This window comes from Cololabis saira, chromosome 18, assembly GCF_033807715.1.
Source record: "Cololabis saira isolate AMF1-May2022 chromosome 18, fColSai1.1, whole genome shotgun sequence".
Classification (NCBI taxonomy): Eukaryota; Metazoa; Chordata; class Actinopteri; order Beloniformes; family Belonidae; genus Cololabis; species Cololabis saira.
The window spans coordinates 27949019-27970368 of NC_084604.1; the positions used below are offsets into that span (position 1 = coordinate 27949019).

At 41.6% G+C, this 21350-nt stretch overlaps 1 protein-coding gene across 2 annotated transcripts in view; it reads right to left on the bottom strand.

Moving 5' to 3' along the window:
* Positions 1–883: 883 nt before the first annotated feature.
* nbas (NBAS subunit of NRZ tethering complex) overlaps positions 884–21350 on the bottom strand; it is a 194915-nt gene continuing 174448 nt past the window's right edge. The window contains exons 51-53 of one of the 2 annotated variants that reach the window (XM_061746583.1): positions 19525–19630; positions 18315–18449; positions 884–1897 (exon numbers count right to left, since the gene is read on the bottom strand). In XM_061746583.1, the coding sequence (XP_061602567.1) occupies positions 1622–1897; positions 18315–18449; positions 19525–19630 (517 nt within the window). In that variant the 3' untranslated portion in view covers positions 884–1621. Of the gene's footprint in view, positions 1898–18314; positions 18450–19482; positions 19631–21350 lie in introns of both variants that reach the window. The other variant, XM_061746582.1, reaches the window with a different exon arrangement.

Here is a 21350-nt window from a genome sequence, read left to right on the forward strand (position 1 = left end):
TGTATTACCAATGCACGTTAAACACGCGTTCACCATCCAGTGATAATAGCGGGATCCAATCTAAAAACCCCGTTTCCAGTTATGGTGAGGAGATATTCACAGACAATGTTCTGCGTTAGAGATCACTTACCCTACCTTTAAGTTATGCTTTACTTAAAAACCCTGTAACTTAAAACCTTGAAAAAAAAAAAAATCTATTTCCATTATGATGTGGACACAATGTGGACCTGCAGTAAACATAATCTTGAGTTACTGCTTTAAATTTGAAGAGTCTTAAAACAGAAAAAAACAATCTCTAATGCAGAGGGAAACGAGATGAATTACTTTCCGATGTAATCATCCAAATATCGATGATGCAAGACAACCATCTTTAATCTTAGCATTTATCTGTGGAAGAAGAAGAAAAAAAACATGACTGCTTTTGACATCAGCTGACCCATTAATCAGCAGCACCTGGTTGCTTCATATCACCCAGAGTAGTGCGTTATGATCAGTGAAAACACTTCAGTAAACTGCTGTAAAACGATGAAATGCTCTCGATGTGCAACTCCATAAAAAGTGCATTTGAGGGCTAGCATAAACACATAATAGTTGTTTGGATTAAATAGCTGTAATTATCTTTGGAACAATGTAAAAATGCTGCAATTATAGCACAAATGTTTTGAATGGAATCGTTATGAGATGGATCAAATCTTACAAGTAAAACATCTTTCAAAGGAAAAGTAAAGTTGGTAAAAAGGTTAAAAGATCTTGAAAGTTGTTTTGTTTTTTTCCTTCAAGAAAAGATGTACTGGAAATCCATAGACGTGTACCAACAAACATTAATACGTGGAGCACATTTCTGAGTGAACTATTATGAAGACAGAACTTAGAAAACAATAAAAATGAAAACATAATGAATCATAAGATTGGTCTTTATTACAGGTTTGAAAGGTGGGAAAGACAAAAAACCACGATTTAGTCTTCCATTGATTTAGCTGGAACAAAAACATGCTGACAGCATCAAGTTGCACATAAACACAAGAATACATGTTTGTTCCTCACTCACACACACATAGGGCGCGTGGCAGCTGTGGGGCTAATTTGTTTAGCAGGAATTAATTAGATATTATTGGGGAGAAACAATGACGCAGAGGCAGGGCGTTAAACGAGGGGACGTTAAAGAGGCAAACCTGTCATGGAACAATAGGCTAATATCCACCCACCGCTTCCCGGCTACTGCTCAATTACTTTATCACACAATAGGACTCAGGGCACATAGAAAATAAATGCAAGCAGCCCGTGCAGCTTCTGATTAGCCCTCTGTCTGAACATCCATTCATGAGTGAGTGACAGCGGAGGTTATGTTTGTGCATTTGTGTGTGTGTGCTCCTAATAGAGCAGATGTTTCAGCATTAAACGTGTCACATCTTACAGCTTCAAGGCACACGCTGCCGTTTGCTGTTGACATATCTTCTGTGGTGAGCTCTAAACCTGATTACAGAACAAAATGCAAAAAATATGGACTGATTTAACTTCTATTGTGGCTTGACAATATTTTCTTCATATCTTGATCCTCTCTCAACGTGTCCTTGATTGCTGCTTGCTCTCCCGCGCCCCTGCCTCTTCCTCCCACCTCCCATCACAGCCACTTCCTGAGAACGGCCAAAGCAGAGTTGAAGGTGAACTGGCCCTGGTGGGTCCCACGGTGAGCCAGTAGCAGGGAACCTGCCTCGGGTCCGTGTCCTGCCGCCACCAGCTCCGCGGCAGCCTTCTCCACGTCCCAGCCGCCCTCCTGCTGGTGGGACAGCATGTGGGCGCTGAGTACGGGGTACAGCGCTGACGAGATGCATCCCACCAAGAGGTTTGCATCCAGGAGTAACGAAAGCAGCTCATCATCGCAGGAGGCGGCCGTCTCCTGGAGGAAAAAAAAGAAGACGGGAGGGAGAAAGCGTAAACATAACTTTGACTTAAAAAAACCCTCCAAAAAACACCTTTTTTCATCTCGGAAAAAGCTTGTGCCAAGAAAAACAGCAATAAATCTGGCATCGAGACATTTAATCTATGCCGGATATTATTCAATATACCATTTCAAGCTTACTGCCAGGTGAAAAACTGAACTGTGTAGTTTTAGCAGGCACAGAGGTCCACAGACATGGGATGTTTTATAGCTTCCTGCGTCAGCAGCAGCATTTATGAGCTGCGAGTGATGTCACAAATGCTTGAAGAAACCCGATTGGGGGTGGGGGGGGGGTCAAAGCTTCACATCCCATCCAGTTTTGACCCTGCGGCTGACCACCGCTCCCCTGACATGAACCTTTACCCACACACACTAACCCTTCCTCCTCTATCGGTGCGCTTGTTGTTGTTTTTGAGCAGAAAACGTTCTCAAAATTAAATTCGGTGCACATGCTCCCAGATCCATAAACAGACCTTTATGTAATATTTTAATCCCATCATCCGCCTCTTTACATCAATGAATTAGATGCAAATTCAACCAACTAAATGCCGCGAGGGCTTGGGTAAGTGGCTCACAGGCCGTGCAGAAGCAGGCATGAGTGCCGGGGTTGAGATGTCGCCTCTCTGCCTCTTACTGTGACTCAGTCCATCTTCTCTGCAACCTCTCACCTGTTTGCCTTCTCTCCATTATTAAGCTTGCACTTGCGCAACTCTACATGCATTCAGACAACAGCCAGTCCTTGTCGGGGTATTTTTGGAGCCGAGGCAGATCAATTATAAATGTGGATCCCGCATCTTCTCCTCTGTTGTGGAGATGATAAACGGAGCCAGATGAGTCTCTCCTCCTTACCTCTGAAATCTCTCGTCCCTAAGTGAGCCTTGCTCTCTTTTTTTAACCCTCCCTTTGAAGGGCACTTCATCCTTTTAAGAAGCACAATAGGATGTGATGGTGGGATGTGAAGGCCTCACATGAGAGTTCAGAGACATTCAGCTATTGTCATCGACAATGACACTGTCCCCTGGTGGAATTATTGGTCACATTTAATCACAATGTTAGAAGAGCTGGAACGTTAGTACACTCAATTTGTATGCACTTTCTATGCACGTAGACTACAAGTGCATGGTTACTTTGGGAGCAAAGGAATCCAAACCTGACAGATGGCACCTATAGAGATATATTATGTAAGGCAGACTTGTTAGTTTCATTTCCAGGTCGTCCGCTGAGAGACAGAATCACGACAATCCTGACAAGATGAGGCGGAGGAATGAGCATAGATGAGGTCATTTGGGCATAATGAGTATTAAGAGAATGAAAGACAATAAAGAAGCAGGAGTTTGGAGACTCTATGGTGAAGGCCGATGGATGGAGCAAGCCAGAGAGAAGACAGAGGCTGACAAGCACTCAAAGCATCACATACATACATTTTTAAGCGCACCGACTGCTTCCAAGGGCTGAATACACACAAGACCCAGACTGAAGAACTTCAAAAAAAACCTTCACATTCTAGCATCAAACTTTTCATTGCGCTGCCTCAATAGAGGCCCTGAACACATTTTCAATATGACATATCTGGAGCTGTGCTGGACTGTTTCTAAGCTGTGTAGCTTCAAAGATGAATTTAAACATTTTAGGATAAAAGGGAAAACTAATGTATATTCCTCAAGGATTTAGAGGGGAAAAAAAACTGATAATGTTTATTTGTGTGGTAGACGTAACAATTATTATATATAACAATTATTATATATAACAATTACTTAGTTAGCTAAGACACCAATTATGTTAAATGGTCTGCACTTATAAAGAGCATAGATGAGTGTATCGGAGGAGGAGGGGTGGGGTGTTGAAACAGCCTGTAGGCAAGTACACCAAAGATTTAATCTAATTATAGTGGGATCGAGGTGCAGTGATGGCAAATAAAACAATTATTGCCACTAAAACATATTCCTTGAAAATAATGTAAAAAAGTAAAGTCTTACAGAAATGGAGAAGATGGAGATCACTTCATCTACCTACAATAGAAGATCACAACACAACAAACTCAAATATCCTAAGATAGGATGTTAGCAAACGTGTTTTCCTGCTGCTGCGACTGGTTTTCTGTCTAAGAATCTTCTACTGGAGCATATTGTGGTCGGTTCTCGTCTACTTTGACCTCTGAGTAAAACCAGGTCTAAGAAAAATTAAAGCTGCAAGCAGCGATGAACGGGCCCTCGCACCCTTGTGCACGTTCAGGCTGCAGTGGAAGCTTGCATGACTTGTATGTAGATTCTTCAGGGCTGGACATTTAGCAGATGGCACCAGCCACAACTCTCTATATCAAACCATTCAAAAGTTATGGCAGAAAGTAGGAACTATCAGATATCGACCGATCAGAAGAAGGGGCGAGGCTAATTTGCAGCAATTATGTTCAAGGAGTCAAAACTGAGTCCAATGACACCACCCACGAGTCTTTATGTCAAACCATTCAAAGTTATTGCAGAAAATCGGAAGTATCACATATCGACCAATCAGAAGAAGGGGCAGGGATAATTTGCGACAATTAAAGTGAAGGAGTCAAAACAGAGTCTGATGACACCACCCACGACTCTGTATGCCATACCATTTAAAAGGTATGGCAAAAAATAGGATGTATCAAATATCGACCAATCAGAAAAAGGGGTGGGGCTAATTCATGCCGATGAAGGCCAAGTACTCAATACCGAGTCTGATGACACCACCCACGAGTCTTTACGTCAAACCATTCAAAAGTTATGGCAGAAAGTAGGATCAAATATGGACCAATTGGATGAAGGGGGGGTGAGCTTTTTGGCGTCTATCGTCGCCATGGTAACGCCTTTGGCGCTTTTGAAAGTAATGCGCGTCGTTGCAGGATTGAGACGCACATTTTGATGTATAACACCCCTTGTGCACGTTACGGTCGAAGCGGCCGAAGAAATGGCATAAATTGCGCCAAAATTACACGATTAATTTAAAATGGCCGACTTCCTGTTCGGTTTCGGCCATGGCGCCAAGGGACTTTTCTTTAAGTTGCAACATGATACAGGTGTGTCCTGATTTTCGTGCATGTTCGTGCATGCTTGTCAAACCGTATTGTGGGGCTTGAGGCACGAATTTTCATCTGTATGGACCAAAACATACTTTTTAATGAAAACCAATCATTTCTGGCTTTTAGGTGTTACTAGAGGAAAAAAGTAAAAAAAAAAGAAAACCCATGTGGTTTGGTGCATATTTTGAGTAAAATAAACATCCGCCTGCTATGGGAAAGCTTGTTCCACATACAGTAAGCAGGTCCAAAACAGAATATACTGGGGCAGGAGATGTGAAGCGTTAATACAGAGAGGCATCATTAGGGCTTTTGGATTTCAGCTTAAAACTGTTATAAACTGGCACATTGTCATCATATCCAGCAGAGAGAGAAAAACAAAAAAAAGACATTGTTTTTTTTTTTAGCTACATGTCGTAAAGAAGCAAGTTTATAATTAGGTAGTTCACAAAACCAACTTTTAAAGACAAACAAGAGGCATGAATTGTCCTTTGAGCTCTGTGACCTTGTAGCACCTATGAGTTTCTTAGCATGTGTGGACTCTGCTGTGGCTGGACCTGAAAGGCTCTGGTAGTCGAAGGGCAGGTTCACACCAGCCCCGTGTGGTCCATTTTAAACGGACCAGAGTTCGTTTGCTCAGAAAGTCTGATTTGTTTGGGGTGGTGTGAATGCACAATTTGAGAAGCACACTAGGTCTCAGTCAGGAAAGTGGACAACAATGCAGGGCATTGTGGGTAAACAATCAAATGTGTGTAGGGCAATTTCACTGTGAAATGTTTAGCTGTCAAACGTGGGGTGAACATGAGGTAAAAGCTCTGATAGAAGTGTGGTCTGACGAAAAAACTAACTGGGGGGACGGAGCGCAATATTAACCAACAAAGTTTTCTTCTTCGTTGTTTGTCTTGGAGTCTCCTTCAGTAATTGTTGGTGTTGCGCACCACCACAGGCGAGGAGGGGAATATGTTGCTCAAAGGGTTCGATTCGTTTCAGAAAGGGCATTGTGAAAGCAAACTCCGACAAGCTGAATGTTGCAATTCCAATCGAGCAGAGCTCCCAATCGTACCAAGCAGTGTTGTGCATGAACGCGTTCATTGAATACATTCATTTCTGTAAGAACGTTGAACTGAACGCAACATATTTGCAAATAAAGAACTGGAATTTGAACTGTTCAGATTATGTGAGTTTCAGCTTCACTGTTTAGGTCCAATTATTACGGAATACATTTCACCAGCGGGCAGTGCACACATTTAAATACTCGATGAGACGACGACTTCACACTACTTTACCCACAATGCAGTGCACACACTAGCATAGCAATGGGACCAGCTCGCATGGCAACGGTGCAGTCTTTACGAATGACAGGTGAAGAGAGACGTTGTGGACGCAGCGTCGGCGAGCCGTCGGATGATGATCCGCTTATCATTTTCTGCGGGAATTTTACACATTGTCTCCCGACGGTAAAAATCTCACCTTTCTGTGCAAATTATGTCCACCTGCGCTGATAAAACAAGTCTGAACATCTGCCTCGTCAACTTCAAATTTGAAACGTCATGTGGAGTTTAAGCATCTGTCCAGTGTGAGAAAATATCTGCAAGTCCTTGACAATCAAAAAAGTCATCAGGAATGACCAAGAAAACTCCCTGCCAACAGCCTCAAACGACTCCAGTCACACCGCCTGCAGCTTCCAGGGGGTTGATTTCCCAGCAACAGGGAGACAAACTGATAATGGACTACATTGTTGGAGATTTACAGCCTCTGAGTAAAGTTGAAAGCCACTAGGACAATACATGATTGTTCTGTATACAGTGAATAGTTTTAGGATAGGGTGGTGTTTCATTCGTACTTCTCACCTAAAAATATTGAAATGAAGTGAATTTGAACTAGTTCAAAGTGAAAATGGTGAACTATGAACGTCAATTATTCATTTTTAAACTATGTGAACTGAACTTTTAACTAGTTCATGAGAAGTATGAACTTGCACAACACTGGTACCAATTAGATGTGACTATTAGATGTGAAAACGACCTAACTAAACCAGACTTCTAGAATAAACACTATAATCATAGATAATGCAACTGGGAGATTAATTACTCCTGCAGGCATGCCTTTTACTGGACTCCAACTAGTTTAGGTGCTCCTCAGTCCCTGAAGCAGGTTTACTCTTATTTGTAAAATCACTCAAGCATGCAGCTTATGAATTATATGGTAAAAGTTGACCAATTTGCTGCCATCTCAACTGTTCTTTTTGGCATTTGACGTAGCAGGTCAACAGGAAAATTCCCAGGTGAAAACATGCCCATCTACAGCAGCAGAAATGGACATATAGTCAGTAAATTAACTCCCTTCCCGTGCTTGTATACAAGGAATTGATCTAGTCGAGCTACAGTGTGACCGTAGAGCCACTTAACTGTGGTTGTAATCGTGAAAGAGCTTGCTGCTGTGCTTGGCTGTCCTCGGAACAGGAAACCCAGAATACACATGTCAGTGATGTGAAACTACCAGGTGTTGTCCATAAATGAGATATATAATATGTTTATACCTGGTTTAATTGGGATTTAACATCATGCACCAGCGAGGATAGATGCAGGTGTCAGTGTTGTGGATGCTGTAGACGTTACACCTGCATGTCACTGAGGGAACTACTCAGAGTTGCAGCACAACAAATAAAGCGTCACAAGCAGTCACTTTGAGCTCCATTGTATTTGTACCAGAGGTGGAAAAAGTACAAAAATATTGTACTTAAGTAAAAGTACAAATTGTCTGCTTGAGAATTACTTAAGTAAAAGTAAAAATTACCCATTAAGAACATTACTTAAGTAAAAGTATAAAAGTACCTCAACTTAAATATAATAAAGTACCAAAAGTACATGGTGTAAAATGTACTTAAGTACAAAAGTAAAAAGTAAAAAGTACAAAGTACAAAATTCAAAGTACAAAATTATTTTCAAAAGGATTGCAAAGAAATGAAGAATCCAAGAATTTGCTTACAACTCTAAATAATGGTGATATTATTCTGACCCCTTTAGCGTTTGTTTCCATTATCCCATTTTAATTTCTCCCTTGCTCATCACTGCTGCTGTACCCCATTGGCCCCGCTGACAGGTCCACCCCCAGCCTGTATATGCAGTGACAACATTAAGCAACCCCAGGTGATAAAGGATGAGACTTTTGAACTTTTAAATGCCAAAACCACCTTAGAAGGGGTGGAATCAAAGAATGATGCGCATGGACACGCGTCGGCTGCCGCTCAAGGCTGATTTATGGTTCCGCGTTACACCAACGCAGGGCCCGTACCCTACGGCGAGGCTCTGCGTCGATTTAACGCGGAACCATAATTCAGGCTTCAGTCCTCATCGGTACTCGACGCGACGGCGGTTCCTCCGGCCTTCCGGCCCGCCTCTGCGGCGCAACTCTCCCGGGAGATTCGGCTCCTTCTTGGTATATTCCTTCCTTCCCGTCCGCCTTATGGTTCCGCTTTAAATCGACACACACCTTACGCCGTAGGATACGGCGTAGTGTGTGTGTCGCCGCGTAACCTACGCCGTAGCTCTGCGCCGGTGTAACGCGGAACCATAAATCAGCCCCCGCTGTGCTGTTCTTTAATTTGTAGCGAGTAACGACATGTCCAATTTTAAATAAAGCGGATTAAAAGTACGATTTTTTCCTTGAAAATGTAACAAAGTAAAAGTAAAAGTACAGTAAAATGAAAGTATCAATAAAAGTACAAATTCTCAAAAATCTTACTTAAGTACAATAACGAAGTACTTGTACTTCGTTACTTTACACCACTGATTTGTACCATTTGGACTCCTGAGATTTTGTCTTATTGCTGTGTACTGCGAACAAAGGAGGAGAAAAGTGCAAAGATTGGAAAAAGACAACATTTTAAATACATGGGCAGGAATTCTGTCACTACTGGCTAATTTTGCCTGAAAAGAGCTGATGAAGCCTGCGGTACGTAACTCAAACACAGGCTTGGTCTTCCATGCGTACTGACATCTGCACGCATACCACACCGCTGTAGACTTCTACACACACAGACACACAGATCTCCTAGGCTATTACAGTTTGACAGTGTCGAGAGAGACAGCAGATTTAAGTCTTATAGTCAGTCAGATTGACAGTTGAGCTGAAAATAGATGAGAAATATCGGCTGAGATGTAGAGGGATCGAGGGCAATCGCAATATCAGAGCCGTGTGGACTGCTTTATGTCTATTTTTCAGCATGAATAGCTGTCACGTTTCAGGCACAGCCCCTTACTCCAAGTATGAAGTGCGAGACAACACGGCCTAATGACAAAGCTCGATACTCCACATCTAAATTATATCTGCAGCTAAATCACAGATAAAGGCAATCCTACTGAGGCCCCAAGGTGAAAAACTCAATATTAGAATAAATAAGAAAACACTGCATCTTAGTAACAATAGTTGGAAATAAGTGAAGGGGGCATCGGAGGGATTAAGTGGTTCTGATTGCTGACGTTCTGGACAGATATGCTCGCCCCCTCCCAACATTTGATTATAAAGACAGCTATATCATTTCAGATAATAAAACAGTTATTTGTGCCAATTGTAACTTCAAAATAAAGCTTTGTCAAGATCCCACTTCACCTCTAAAAAGGAAAGAAAAGAAAGTTGTTTGAAGGTTAGCTCATTCTGCTTTGTTAGGGTTAACAAACAAGGGAAAACAGCTACTGTCTCCGTCTAAAAATCACAAAACCTGTACAGGAACAACTATAAAGGCCACAAACTGAAATGTGTTTTTAATGTTAAAACATTTGAGGTTTAAGCAGAGTCCATTAATATCCCTTTTTCTCCGAGAACTGGGATTAAACTGGGATTGATCCACAATGCAGGAAAATGGTTGATGAAAGCTGAATTGCACATAGAAAAATTGTGCAATTGCTTTTTGACTATTACCTTTTTTTTTGTCCTTTTGTAATTTAACACCAAAAAGGGATACAAAAATGTGGACTTGACAGTTTTCTTGTGATCCACAACAGTCTATGTGATGAGTCGGGTTCAGCTGAAGACCAGCGGTCCTGGAGAAAGTGGGATTTCTGTGTCTCATTCAGGGACTGTTGTGAAAAAGACAATTACTACATCTCCAATCTGCTGTAGGTCTGACAGAGCTGTAGACTTCTCCACAATGCAATCTTCCCCATCTTCCCGTCTCTCTCTCCCCTCTGAGTTTTTCTTGATTTCACCCAGCTGTCTTTTTCAGTCTCGGCTTCACAAACAGATCAGCGGAAATCCAACCTGATTGTGGAGGGAACAAATCCATCATGCCCTTGTTTCTTTATCAAAGTTCAATAGCCCTGAGAGACTGAAACCTGTCCTGAGTGTGTGTATTTTGAGTGCAGGCGAGTGTGTAAGAATAAGAAGCCCCTCCAAATCCCCTCAAAAGCTTCTCTCAGAGTCTGCTTCAACAGAGAATTCAAAAACAAGAGGCATCTTTATGTCGCGTGTGAGTGTGCTCAGACTCGCAGTGGGTGTGTACGGTGAGGGAACAAACACTCGGTGTGACAAGAAAACTGACACATCAAACTGCAGCACTAAGAGGTCCAACCCCCCCCTCTCACTCGTGTTTATATCTTCTCATATCTTGCCATCTTACCTTGTCAAAGACAGACAAGGTTGTCTTCACTGCTTGTTTTCAGAGGCCACTAGATGTTGCCTGATTGGAGAGGTCAGTTTTCTGCACCCTTGTTTTTCATTGGTGTGCTGTGTCACTCATTTCCTTTGCACATCTTTCTTTGTACTCTCCTTCCTTCAGCTAAACCCTACTGAGAGTTTAATTGGAATTACCGTACACGTACAATGCCTAATGCATAATTCATGGCCAAGCCTTCTTTTATCATTTAAATCATAAAGCTTCTTTGGAATGCCAGACAACACGCAACTATCTCCTTTCCTCCTCCTCTCATCCTTCTCTCATCCCTCCTCAGGCTCTGTTTCCCGTCCCTCTACCCTGGCTGTCCCTGGGCTTAAGCAGGATGCCAAACCGAGTGTGCACACGCACAAACACCAAACAATCTTTGCTTACAGCGTAACATGATTGAAAGTGACAGTGGAAGAGGCTGTAAGGCCAAAAAACAAAAATAAAAATTGGGTTGTGACGCAGAGGAGCAAACAAAGGCAAGACGTGAAGTGAGGGAGACGGGGATGAACTCACTAAGCAGCAGGCAAACACAGCCAGATTAGCAGGTCCAATATGGCACCAAAGCTGTACACAAACAATTAGGCACATAATCAGTCACTCAAAGACATGCACGTACATGCCTTTAATCTCCACTCCAGTGGACTGATGAACAAGGTGTAGCTGATTCTGTAGAGTGCCTCGTAGTTGGCTTGATCACAAACGCACACATGAGGTACCCGACAGGATGTGCACATTAAATTTGAAAGAAGACAAAACAAAAACAAGACACAGAAAGAAAAAAAAAAGTGCAACTGTCCGTCGTCTGAGTCACAATGAGGAAGTGATAGTATCGGATGCATAAGTGGGCCAAGTAAGCTCTAATCTGTTTCTCTCTTGTACCCTTGATAGCTAAAATTACAATCAGAAAATAGTCACAAATATGGAAACTAAGTAGCCACAAAGACTTTTATGGGAAAATGAGTCTGCCATAATGTTTGGCTTGACATGTAAATAGGACCGAATAAGGGTGCAATGAAATACAAAGGGGAAAAAAGAGCTGTTTCTTATGTTACATTTAACAGGCATCAGAACGGCTTGTCCCAAAAAAAGAGGAAAATTCTCCACGTGGACGAGTGAGGGCGCAACGCGCCCGAACCCTCTAGGGGGGTCCAAAATTTTGAAAAATAGACTCAAAATGGTGCATTCTGGTGGTCTCAAAGCTCCATAATCACATCTTTTATCAAGGCAAGAATACACACAAAAAATCTGAATTTTTGCAAAGAATGATGCAAAGAATGATGCATTTTGATAACATAATACGGCACGCGTCGCCGCGTACCCTACGCCGTAGGCTCTGCGTCGATTTAACGCAGAACCATAATTCAGGCTTCACTCACTGCTGCAACGTGTTGCCTCCAGTCATTTCAATGTAAAGCACACCGCAAAACACTGCATTACATAGTCAGCACCGCACAGAGGCTCCTGTGGAGGTTATTTCCAGAAGAATACCGGACAATATTACTCCTTTTTATGCTCACCGCTCTGTCACACACTTACAACTTGTTAACATTTCAGCCGGGACTACTTTCCGCGCCACCGCGCCGTTCTCCTCACCGGTGCACTCAGATCAATGCGCGTGTACACAAAACAGTCCCTGATTAAAACTCTCATATGACAGCTCCCAAATGGAAATGATTTTTGATTTCTGAATGAATGGATAGATACGTCGCTTATTTTTTGCATATTATTTTTTTCTTTTCTGGCCTGGCGCATCGCGTTTTCGAGTCCGTTGTTTGGGGGATTTTTTTTTTTTTTTTCCCCGTTCCGCGGAATTTTTTTGCTGAGACCAAAATCCGCGGAATTCCGCGGATCCGCGGAAGATTCTGATGCCTGATTTAAGGGTACGCCCTGAGGATTTGGGGAAATCTACTGGTAGATATGCCAGATAATTTTCATAACAATGATTTTGTTTGTGCGGTCACAAGAAAATAAGAATCTCTGTGTTTTCTTGACTAGAGGGAGTAATTTAAATCTGCAGACAGCGGAGGTCCTCATCTTTGGAGTGTGCCGTGTTGCACCATCAATCTTATACAGTGATTCAGAACAGGCAAACTAAACAGTAGTGCCTTTTTTTCTATCCTTTTTTTTTTTTTTAGCAATTTTAGCAGCCACAAAAAGGCCTCTTAAACATTTGTAGTAAATCCTACTCTCCCTTTTTAGACAATATCACTGCCATCAAGGGTAGAGTTCAGACAATTAACAGTTTCCCAAGATTATTGTTTTTGTTAAAAAATAACTGTGAAAAATAAAAGTTTTACAAAACTGCTATTTAAAAAAATAATAATTCAAAGTTGTTTTGGTCATTTGAAGTGAAAATGTGATGCTTTCCAGCGATAGACTTTGGTTTGTGAGGCAAGATTCAGGAGACGGCAGTCGCAAAAGAATCAATTTTATCAGTCTCCAAGCTATTGGTTTGTGGGCAGAATACAAAAGTTGGGATCAATCAGTAAAAAAAAAAAAAAAAGAAAAGAAAAGCTTGCTGTGAACATTCATTCCTTGAATTTTCGTTTGTTACATTCTACAAAAGGTCATCAAGACCGTTTCCTGCTCTGCGTTGAATGTGTGCTGGTCCCACCTGCATCACGTTTTCTACTACTGTAATGTCTGGAACCATGGCAACCACACCACGACCTAGGTCTGCGTCTCGGGGCAGCAGAAAGTCTACTGTAATTGTCACTTCTGTCGCTTTTCTCACTTGTCAGACTTCAGTAGTGTCAAAACGCTCTCTCGTGAGGTATAAGTTCAAATTAGGTGTCGGATTTCAAGTCTCACCTTTCGCTTTTATTTTTTTTGCTCTACACTGGAGGCCCAGTTTAATTTTCACGACAGGCTTCAGGTGTGACTACGGATCAACAGAGTCGGGTTCTGCTCGCTGACTGGGACCGCCAGTCCTTTGCTGATCCAAATCCCTGAATTTTCCACCCTTATAGGTGGAGATTCATCCAATCACTTTCCTTGTTTTGATTTAATTTTTTTTAATGCACGTATCTGGTCCCTATGAAATAATGGATGGATATACATATATATTTAAATGTGTATTCAAAAAGAAGGAGAAACAAAACACTTGCCACTGCAAGGACATCTCGCTGCATCACGACTGTGTGCGCGCTCTCGAGTTGAACTGGAACTATGCATGCTCTATGTTGCACTAAAGGCTCATTCATATTGGATGGGCAGTTCTTATCAGATTCTTTTTCCCATCTTTAGACGTCTCGTCTCGACTGGCTGCCTCCTCGAGTGCTCTCCTCCACATACGCTCATACATCTTCACTACAAGGAGCCGGAGAGAAAGGGAAGAAAATGAGAAGACACCATGTGGCATTACCCTAAAGCTGTGAAAGTTTCTGTCGCCAAAGGAGAGAAAATAAAAGGCGGGCAACTGCATTTTTCTGCATCGAGAATACATTCCAGTCTTCATTACCCACTCTATCTCTTTGTCTCCTCTTTCAAATCATCTGCGCTACTTCCACTCATTTCCTCCCTGCTTTAGTTCTCCAACACCCACTGTGGTCTCCTCCACCAGAGCTCCGCGGACCCGTTTACCTTCCACACGGCCGCAAAGCAACACAGAATAAAAAGCGATGCAAAATTAACTCCTTTCTCAACATTCCTCCCAGCCAAATAAACAACCTTTCCTCATTTACTTTTTTATTAGCAAGTGTATTCTTTTTAATAATACAATTTTAATTAAAACCTAATCTTAACAATTAATGTGTTTTAAATCACAATCTCAGGGGCATCTAAGGTATTAACAAAAAAAGAAGCGCGTTGGCGGTGAGGAAAACAATCGGAGCAGTAATTTACGACTTCAGATAAAGAACGGCGTCGTGGGTACAGAGCAGTACTTAAAGATAAACGCTGCCAATCACTCAGAGACACGTGGGTTTCATGTACTTACTCACAAGAGTTGCGTTGATGAATTTATTGTGTATTGTAGCCAAATTCAATGTCATGCTTGTTAAGGCTGCAATAAATTATGAGTGACATTTAGGAAACCTTTCACACAATAAATTTAAGTAGAAAGACATGAAACAATTTGTTACAAAAGAGCAAAGCTTAATGAGACGCTTGAACTGACTTAAAGGTAAAAAAAAACACTCAATTAAGAGTTAAGCATCCATAGTAGGCTCACTGGATTTCTGGCGGACCAAGCGGAGGTAAAATCAATCATTTCTGATCCTGCTGAGATACCGATGTGCTAATGGCTGCTGCACTGTGGATGTTGACAAGCCCAGGCTATTCGTAGATCTGATAAAGTGCTTCTGAGTGCTGTTGTCTATTATGAGCTTGGAGACATTACAATTGTTTTTTGATTTTTTTTAACACAACCCTGTCACATTTGCTTTGGGGCCACGGAAGACTAAAAATGTGCCAAACTTATGGCAATTTTCCACTAGTACCTACTCGGCTCTACTCATCTCAGCTCGGCTCGACTCAACTTGGTCTAGTTTCTTTTCCATAACAATTCAGCACCTGGAGCAGAAGTAGGAGGGTTGGAGTGAAGCTGCTGTGACATATTTGATTGTGTGATCTAAATGAAGAAGACAACACTAAAGATGTAGAACCTGGAGGAGATGATATATGTGCTGCTGGGTCTGTGGCTTGTGTTCGATATCAAGTAAAAAAAATTAGAGTGAAAGAAGCTTCAAGTGGCAACGCTTTTTTATTTTATTTTGTTTGTCTCAGCGCGAGCAGCTATGAAGTGACAGAGCACCTGGTAGATCTGGTCGTTCCTTATCGCCCGTGTAGATCCCTTTTTGATTCTCTCCTCAGCCACCAGGTTTATGAACATCGGCAAGTCAGAGTTGGATCACGGAGCAGACGTTTGCGCTGCCATTGCTGGTCGAATAAAATGAACAAGAAGTCGCCGTCAGAGTCGCTCTTTTGCTGATGTCACATCCTGACTCAGACATCTGACTCCCCGACCAATCAGTGGCCTGTAGTGTGATGATGTCAGATACAGCCCGACTCAGCACAGTTAGAACCTCAGCAGAGTAGTTACAGAAAATGTATCTACTCGGCACGTTAGACCCCTAGTGGGAAAGCACCAAACCGAGTGGAAGCGAGCTAAGCCGGGCTGAGTAGGTACTAGTGGAAAAGCGCCATTAGTGAATAGTTTAGTTTTGCAGTGTTCTGTGATGTCTTAGACCCAGATCAGAGTAGATGAATGCACTTCCCCAAATTTTAACCCAACCCGTTAAGGATCTTAAGCTCGTTTTGCTCTACAGCTCATGTAACCCAATCACTACAGAAATGTACTCATATTAACAAAACCTCCCTGCAGCTTATCATTAGTCCTCTGCGGCGCTGACACTGACAGCTTTTTCAACCGAAAAAGCTGAGGCGTGTCCAAGCACCAAACCAAACTGTCCAGGTGATGAACTAGCCGGATTCACAGTTTTAGCACTTGATATTGTAAATATCATTTTGATGCTGCTGAGATGGTAGGCACATTTCAGTTCATACTTGTATAGGGCCATGAAGCCGGATAAATGATGGATATTTTAAAGGCTTGATAAATAAAACTCAAATCATGTATGAAAATAGATTCAGATCTCTATACGGGGTCATTATAAGGGCCAGTGCTGATTCACAGCACCGTAAAAATACATTCACAGATACTCAGCTTATCAAGCTGGCTGCGTATCAGTGGTTTCTTTATCAACATTATCTTTAAATTGAGCAGCGATAGATAACAGGCTTGTGTAATCTCATACTAAAAATGATTATGTTTCAGGTTGTTGAGGTGCAAACACTTTAAATATAGGAAAAAGAAAAGTACTGGCATCCTGACTTTGGGTGTCTTGAAGGAATTTTTGAACATGCATTAAACTTTAAGGAGATACAGTATACGCATACAAATTCCTGTCTCCTAACAAGAACTTAGCATTACTACATACACTCACTTAGCAGTAACCGACTCAGATCTGAAGAAATGCATACATTTCCACATCATTAGATATATATGGTTTAAGATCATTTCTGAGTGTTTTACTCATATCTTCAGATAAATGCTGCTCTGTGCAGCTTTGAACACGCCTCTATACCTTCAGCTCTTAGGTAGAAGAGACGAGATTACTTTTTTAAAGCAGTGTGACACATTACAAGTCACTCATTCATACAGTATATCCTTCACCCGTCTATCCATCTCTTCGTTTTATTTCCATATTTCCATATCCAGACTGCGCACAACTTTAGTGTTAGACTCTTTGTAACTCTACATTTTTACACACTTAGTGCATTCGTAATTTTACCTCTCGTCTTCTGTCACGCACGATCCACTTATCCTGCATTTGATTCTTGCACATCTAAGTCACATATCGCTTCTCTTACCACCTCCGAAACTCGCTGAGTTCTGCTCTCTTGTCACTGTGAGACCAAATACACCAGTAAGAGCTTAATTGTTTCATTTAATAGTGGCACTATCAGTAAATCGTGAGGCTCTCTATTATCTGATACGGGAACAAAAAGAGGGTGTAAAGAGTTTGAGAGGCCTATCTGATTGGAGGAACCATGGAAAGCGGCCAACACTTTCTTCAAAGACTACTTCCTTATCTGACTGTTTGATCGCAAAACAAGAGAATATCAAAAGCAGAGAAGAACTTCAAAGTGGATGGATTTCGTTTCCTTTAAATATTTGGATAATGATGTTGTAGAATCCTGTGATGGAGTGGTGACTGGTGATGATGTGGAATTAAATTGTGATTGAGAAACATTGTCACGCACGGATAGGACACTGAAAGATTCAAGATGTGACTCCATTGAGAGTCTTGGGATGGACTGGAGAAGACTTTATTCAGCAGTTTAACTCTCCCATCATCAACACAAGGTCTCGGGGAAAAAAAACAATGCAACTCTGGAAAGAAATTAATGTTATGTTAGTTATTATACTGCATGAATTCATCTCAATGATGCCACTGCAAATGTGTGTTGTCATGAAAGCTAAAGGTGGTCCGACAAAATATTCGAGTCTGACCATTTATTTTTTGATCCAACATTAAAATAAATCAATATCATTCTCATCTGAGTCGGCATGTAAAGTTTATAAAAGTGGTCATTTAAAACCTTTCAAATGCTATGTTAAAGTCAAATAATCATTTGTATTCAGCAGATAAAAGACAGGAAATCAATGTTGATTCTGTCCTTGGTTTGTTTAGTTTCTATTCCCTTGGGAAAAAAAGGACTAAATGATGAATAATGGTAAGATTGCTGCTAAACTACCAGCAAAGCAAAAATCCTGAAACATTGGATTAACTGCTACTTGGAAGCTAACTCACTCATGGGCAAAACAAAGCCATGCAAAAAATGATGAGAACCTCTGAAGAATTTACTTAATAAACCTCCAACTAAAAATGGCTTTATGTTTCTATTTCCAGACGCTCAAACATTTGTAAGGACTTTCTGCTGTTGCAGTAAGTATAAGTTTATAAGTTCCAACTCAAACGTTTGGCCTCTGACACGTTGTTGAAGTTGAAAAGGAACATAAAACATCAGGTGAAGTTCAGGGAAGCTGTACAACTGCACATAAAGCTCATAATCAACTGTTTATTGAAATTATCAAAAAAAAAGGCCTTCAAACTTTTATCCGTAGTTTTCAAAACTGAAAAAGGATGCGTCGGGGCGACACTTACTGCGCTCATGCCGTTGATCCGACCCAGAGCCAGCTGCAGCAGCTGCTCGTCGCCGCTCTCTGACATCAGCTTGAGGGCGGGTTGCTGGAGGCTCGGCTGGTTTTGGAGCAGCAGGTTTGCAATGTGCCGTATACACTGAGGAGGGAGGGATGGAGGGATGGGTAAATGGATAAATGAGTTGAAAACAAGGGAAATGGGGGACGTGAGTGATGAAAACAAAAGTATAATGAGAGAAGAACGAAGACGTTAGTTTAGTAGTAAAGAGTAAAGAGTAAAGAAGAACAAAAGAAGGGGGGCAGACACAGCGGGAACAGTGAAGGTTAATCGATGTGCATACACTGTACAGACACGCGGGCACTTAATACAGATTTACACACAAACACGTCGACAAAACAGACACACAGTCCTTTCGCTGTCCCAGCCCGTAATGTATGGTTAACACAATGCAATCTGAGTCCCCCATGCTCTGGCGGTTTCATTCCAGCAGATTCAAATTAAAGCTGTTCAGGAGAGAGTAAAAGGCCTCCGTCTCCACCCCCCACCCCCCTCGCCACACTAATATTAGACAGCCAGGCAGACACTAGCCAATTCACACTGAATAGCATTAGCGCTAAACTAATATCACAGTCAGCTGGTCCTGGACATACAGAATGGCATTTGGCTTACTACTTGCATGGTGCTCAGCAGGGCGTGAATAGCATTAAGGGGCCGTCAGATATCAAAGAAGGGGACGGATATATGCTTTGCAAAAGGCACTGAGCTGATGCTAACACACTGCAATGGGTTTCATGCTTAATAGCTTTAGGCTCGTGTATTGAGATGCGGCGAAGGCGCCGGTGCTGCAGCGTAGTTCCTCTGAATGAAAACAAGCTTAGTCCAGCATTGTGATAAAATGTGGATTGAAAATGAGCCGGAGCCACGCTCGCCTTGGTTCGAAATGGTAAATGTCATTATCCTGACTATGTTACAGTCACGTCACAAGTATTTTAAAGTAACAACACTTAAATCCAGGATTTAAAAAGGAACCAACACGCAGTGCAGAACTGTCTGAATAAGGATTTAAAGAAAGTGACATGTCATTACTAAACACTGCATCCAAGCAGAAACCCACCAGAAGAAAAAGACGCAAAACATTAGCAAAAACTATATGATGGTATTTGCTGATTACCTGCACATGAAGCTTGTGCTTGCTCTTATACAGGGACCTCACCATGGCAACAACCTGATGACCCAGGTCTAATCCAACCTCTGACGTCTGGCAGCGGGATAGCAGCGTTGAGGTCAGGAGCACCCAGGGGTTGCGCTCCGACTCCGCCCTGGAGACCAAGAGCACAAATATGAGTCTTAGTCTGTGTCGACTTTGGTGAGAGCTTGTGTTCTTTGTGAGAACAAACACCGTTAGGAACAAAAGCCAGCAGGTGAAAGAGGGAAGAAGCGTCTGTCTTTTTTAAAATCACTTTCTGGGAAAAAAACAACAAAACTAAAGGTTCTGGAGACGATTGTACTGTTGATTAGCGTGTGACTTTTTTTTACTTTAACCCACTCACAGTTTAACGTGACTGAAATGTTGCACCAGGCATGGGTTTATCTGATCCAGAGCACAACTGACTTGGAGATCTTGCATCAGTACCACTGAGTGAGAAAATTTAAATAACTGGTTTATGCTCGAAACTGATTTCTGATCCATCCAAAAACAGTTTTTTTTTTCATTGTAAACGATAAGACATCTATTGAATCCTGTCATCATCAAAGTATTTGAGAAGGAGCTGACAGGATGACTTTTTCCAAACCATTTAAACATGTGCTTGTTCTTGAATCCTATTTATTGACATGCACAGACACTTTCAGGTCCACTTAGTTTTACGAAAGAAGACGGTATCACAAAAGCCTTGATGAGTTTTTCAAATCTATTGCGTGATATTGTGATAAAAAAAAAAAAGACTTCAAGAGTTATGAGCAGAAACAACATGAATGTAATTACTTGGCTGAACTTGGCATCACCAGGGGCACAAAATCTACACATGATGTGTGTGTGTTTCTGCCCTGCGTAATGGTCCTGACCCTGCGGAGAAAGCTAATTTCAGGCGTTTGTATCCGTGATTCACAGTATAATGATTCTTGTGAATAAGTGATGCACCAAATATGAATTTTTCTACAGGCCTTTAATTTAGAGGCAACATTATGCAGGAGCCTAAGTGAGAGTAAATATTACATTTAGTACGTATAGAGAGACACATGTCTCTCGTGTTGAGAGAAATACTTAGAAAACACAAAATATAACTTAATAGTAATTTAAAAAGGAAAAAAAAACACTAAAAAGCCTTCAGCCCTTCACATTAAGGAACAAAACAAAAACACTTTTAGAACAGAGGGTGCATTGTTTTCTGAAACGGTGTCCCCTGTTCACTCTTCTGTTGTGGTTTTGATCAGGAACATTTTGAAGTATAGCATTTTGTGACGGCAGACATTGGTTTTCTTGCTATGTTTTCTGAATCTTCACTATGTTTCTGGATATGTTGTCATCTCTTGTTCATTGTTGTTGGGTTTTGCACCTCAGGGTCACTGTATTACATAAATCGCAGCGAGGAAAACCTCTAGAATGACACAGCATTCATCCATTACTCTGCGGTCCTGTGATAGCGGATGATAATCCTGTTAGACACTGAGTGGTTTACAGCAGATGACTGCTGTTTGTGCACCATATGGCATACATTATGCATAATGACATAATGAATAATATAATTTTAAAAGGCACATAAGAATACCAGGTGGATAAGAAAGCAGCTGTAATGATCAGGAGGTTTGCAAATGCACTAATGAAGTCTGACAGTGAAATGTGTTTGAAGAGGGAAGATGTTTGACCACAACCACCCCTGCAGTTAATATTAAACACCCACACCGTGCACTATTCCTCCCTTCTGTGTGAACACCAGGGGATGAGCTGCCATCTCTGACAGGCATCACTCTGTTTACACGCTCTTCAATGAGCTCTCCACGACCTTTGTTAATGCCCCCTGGGTAACAGATCTGCTCCAA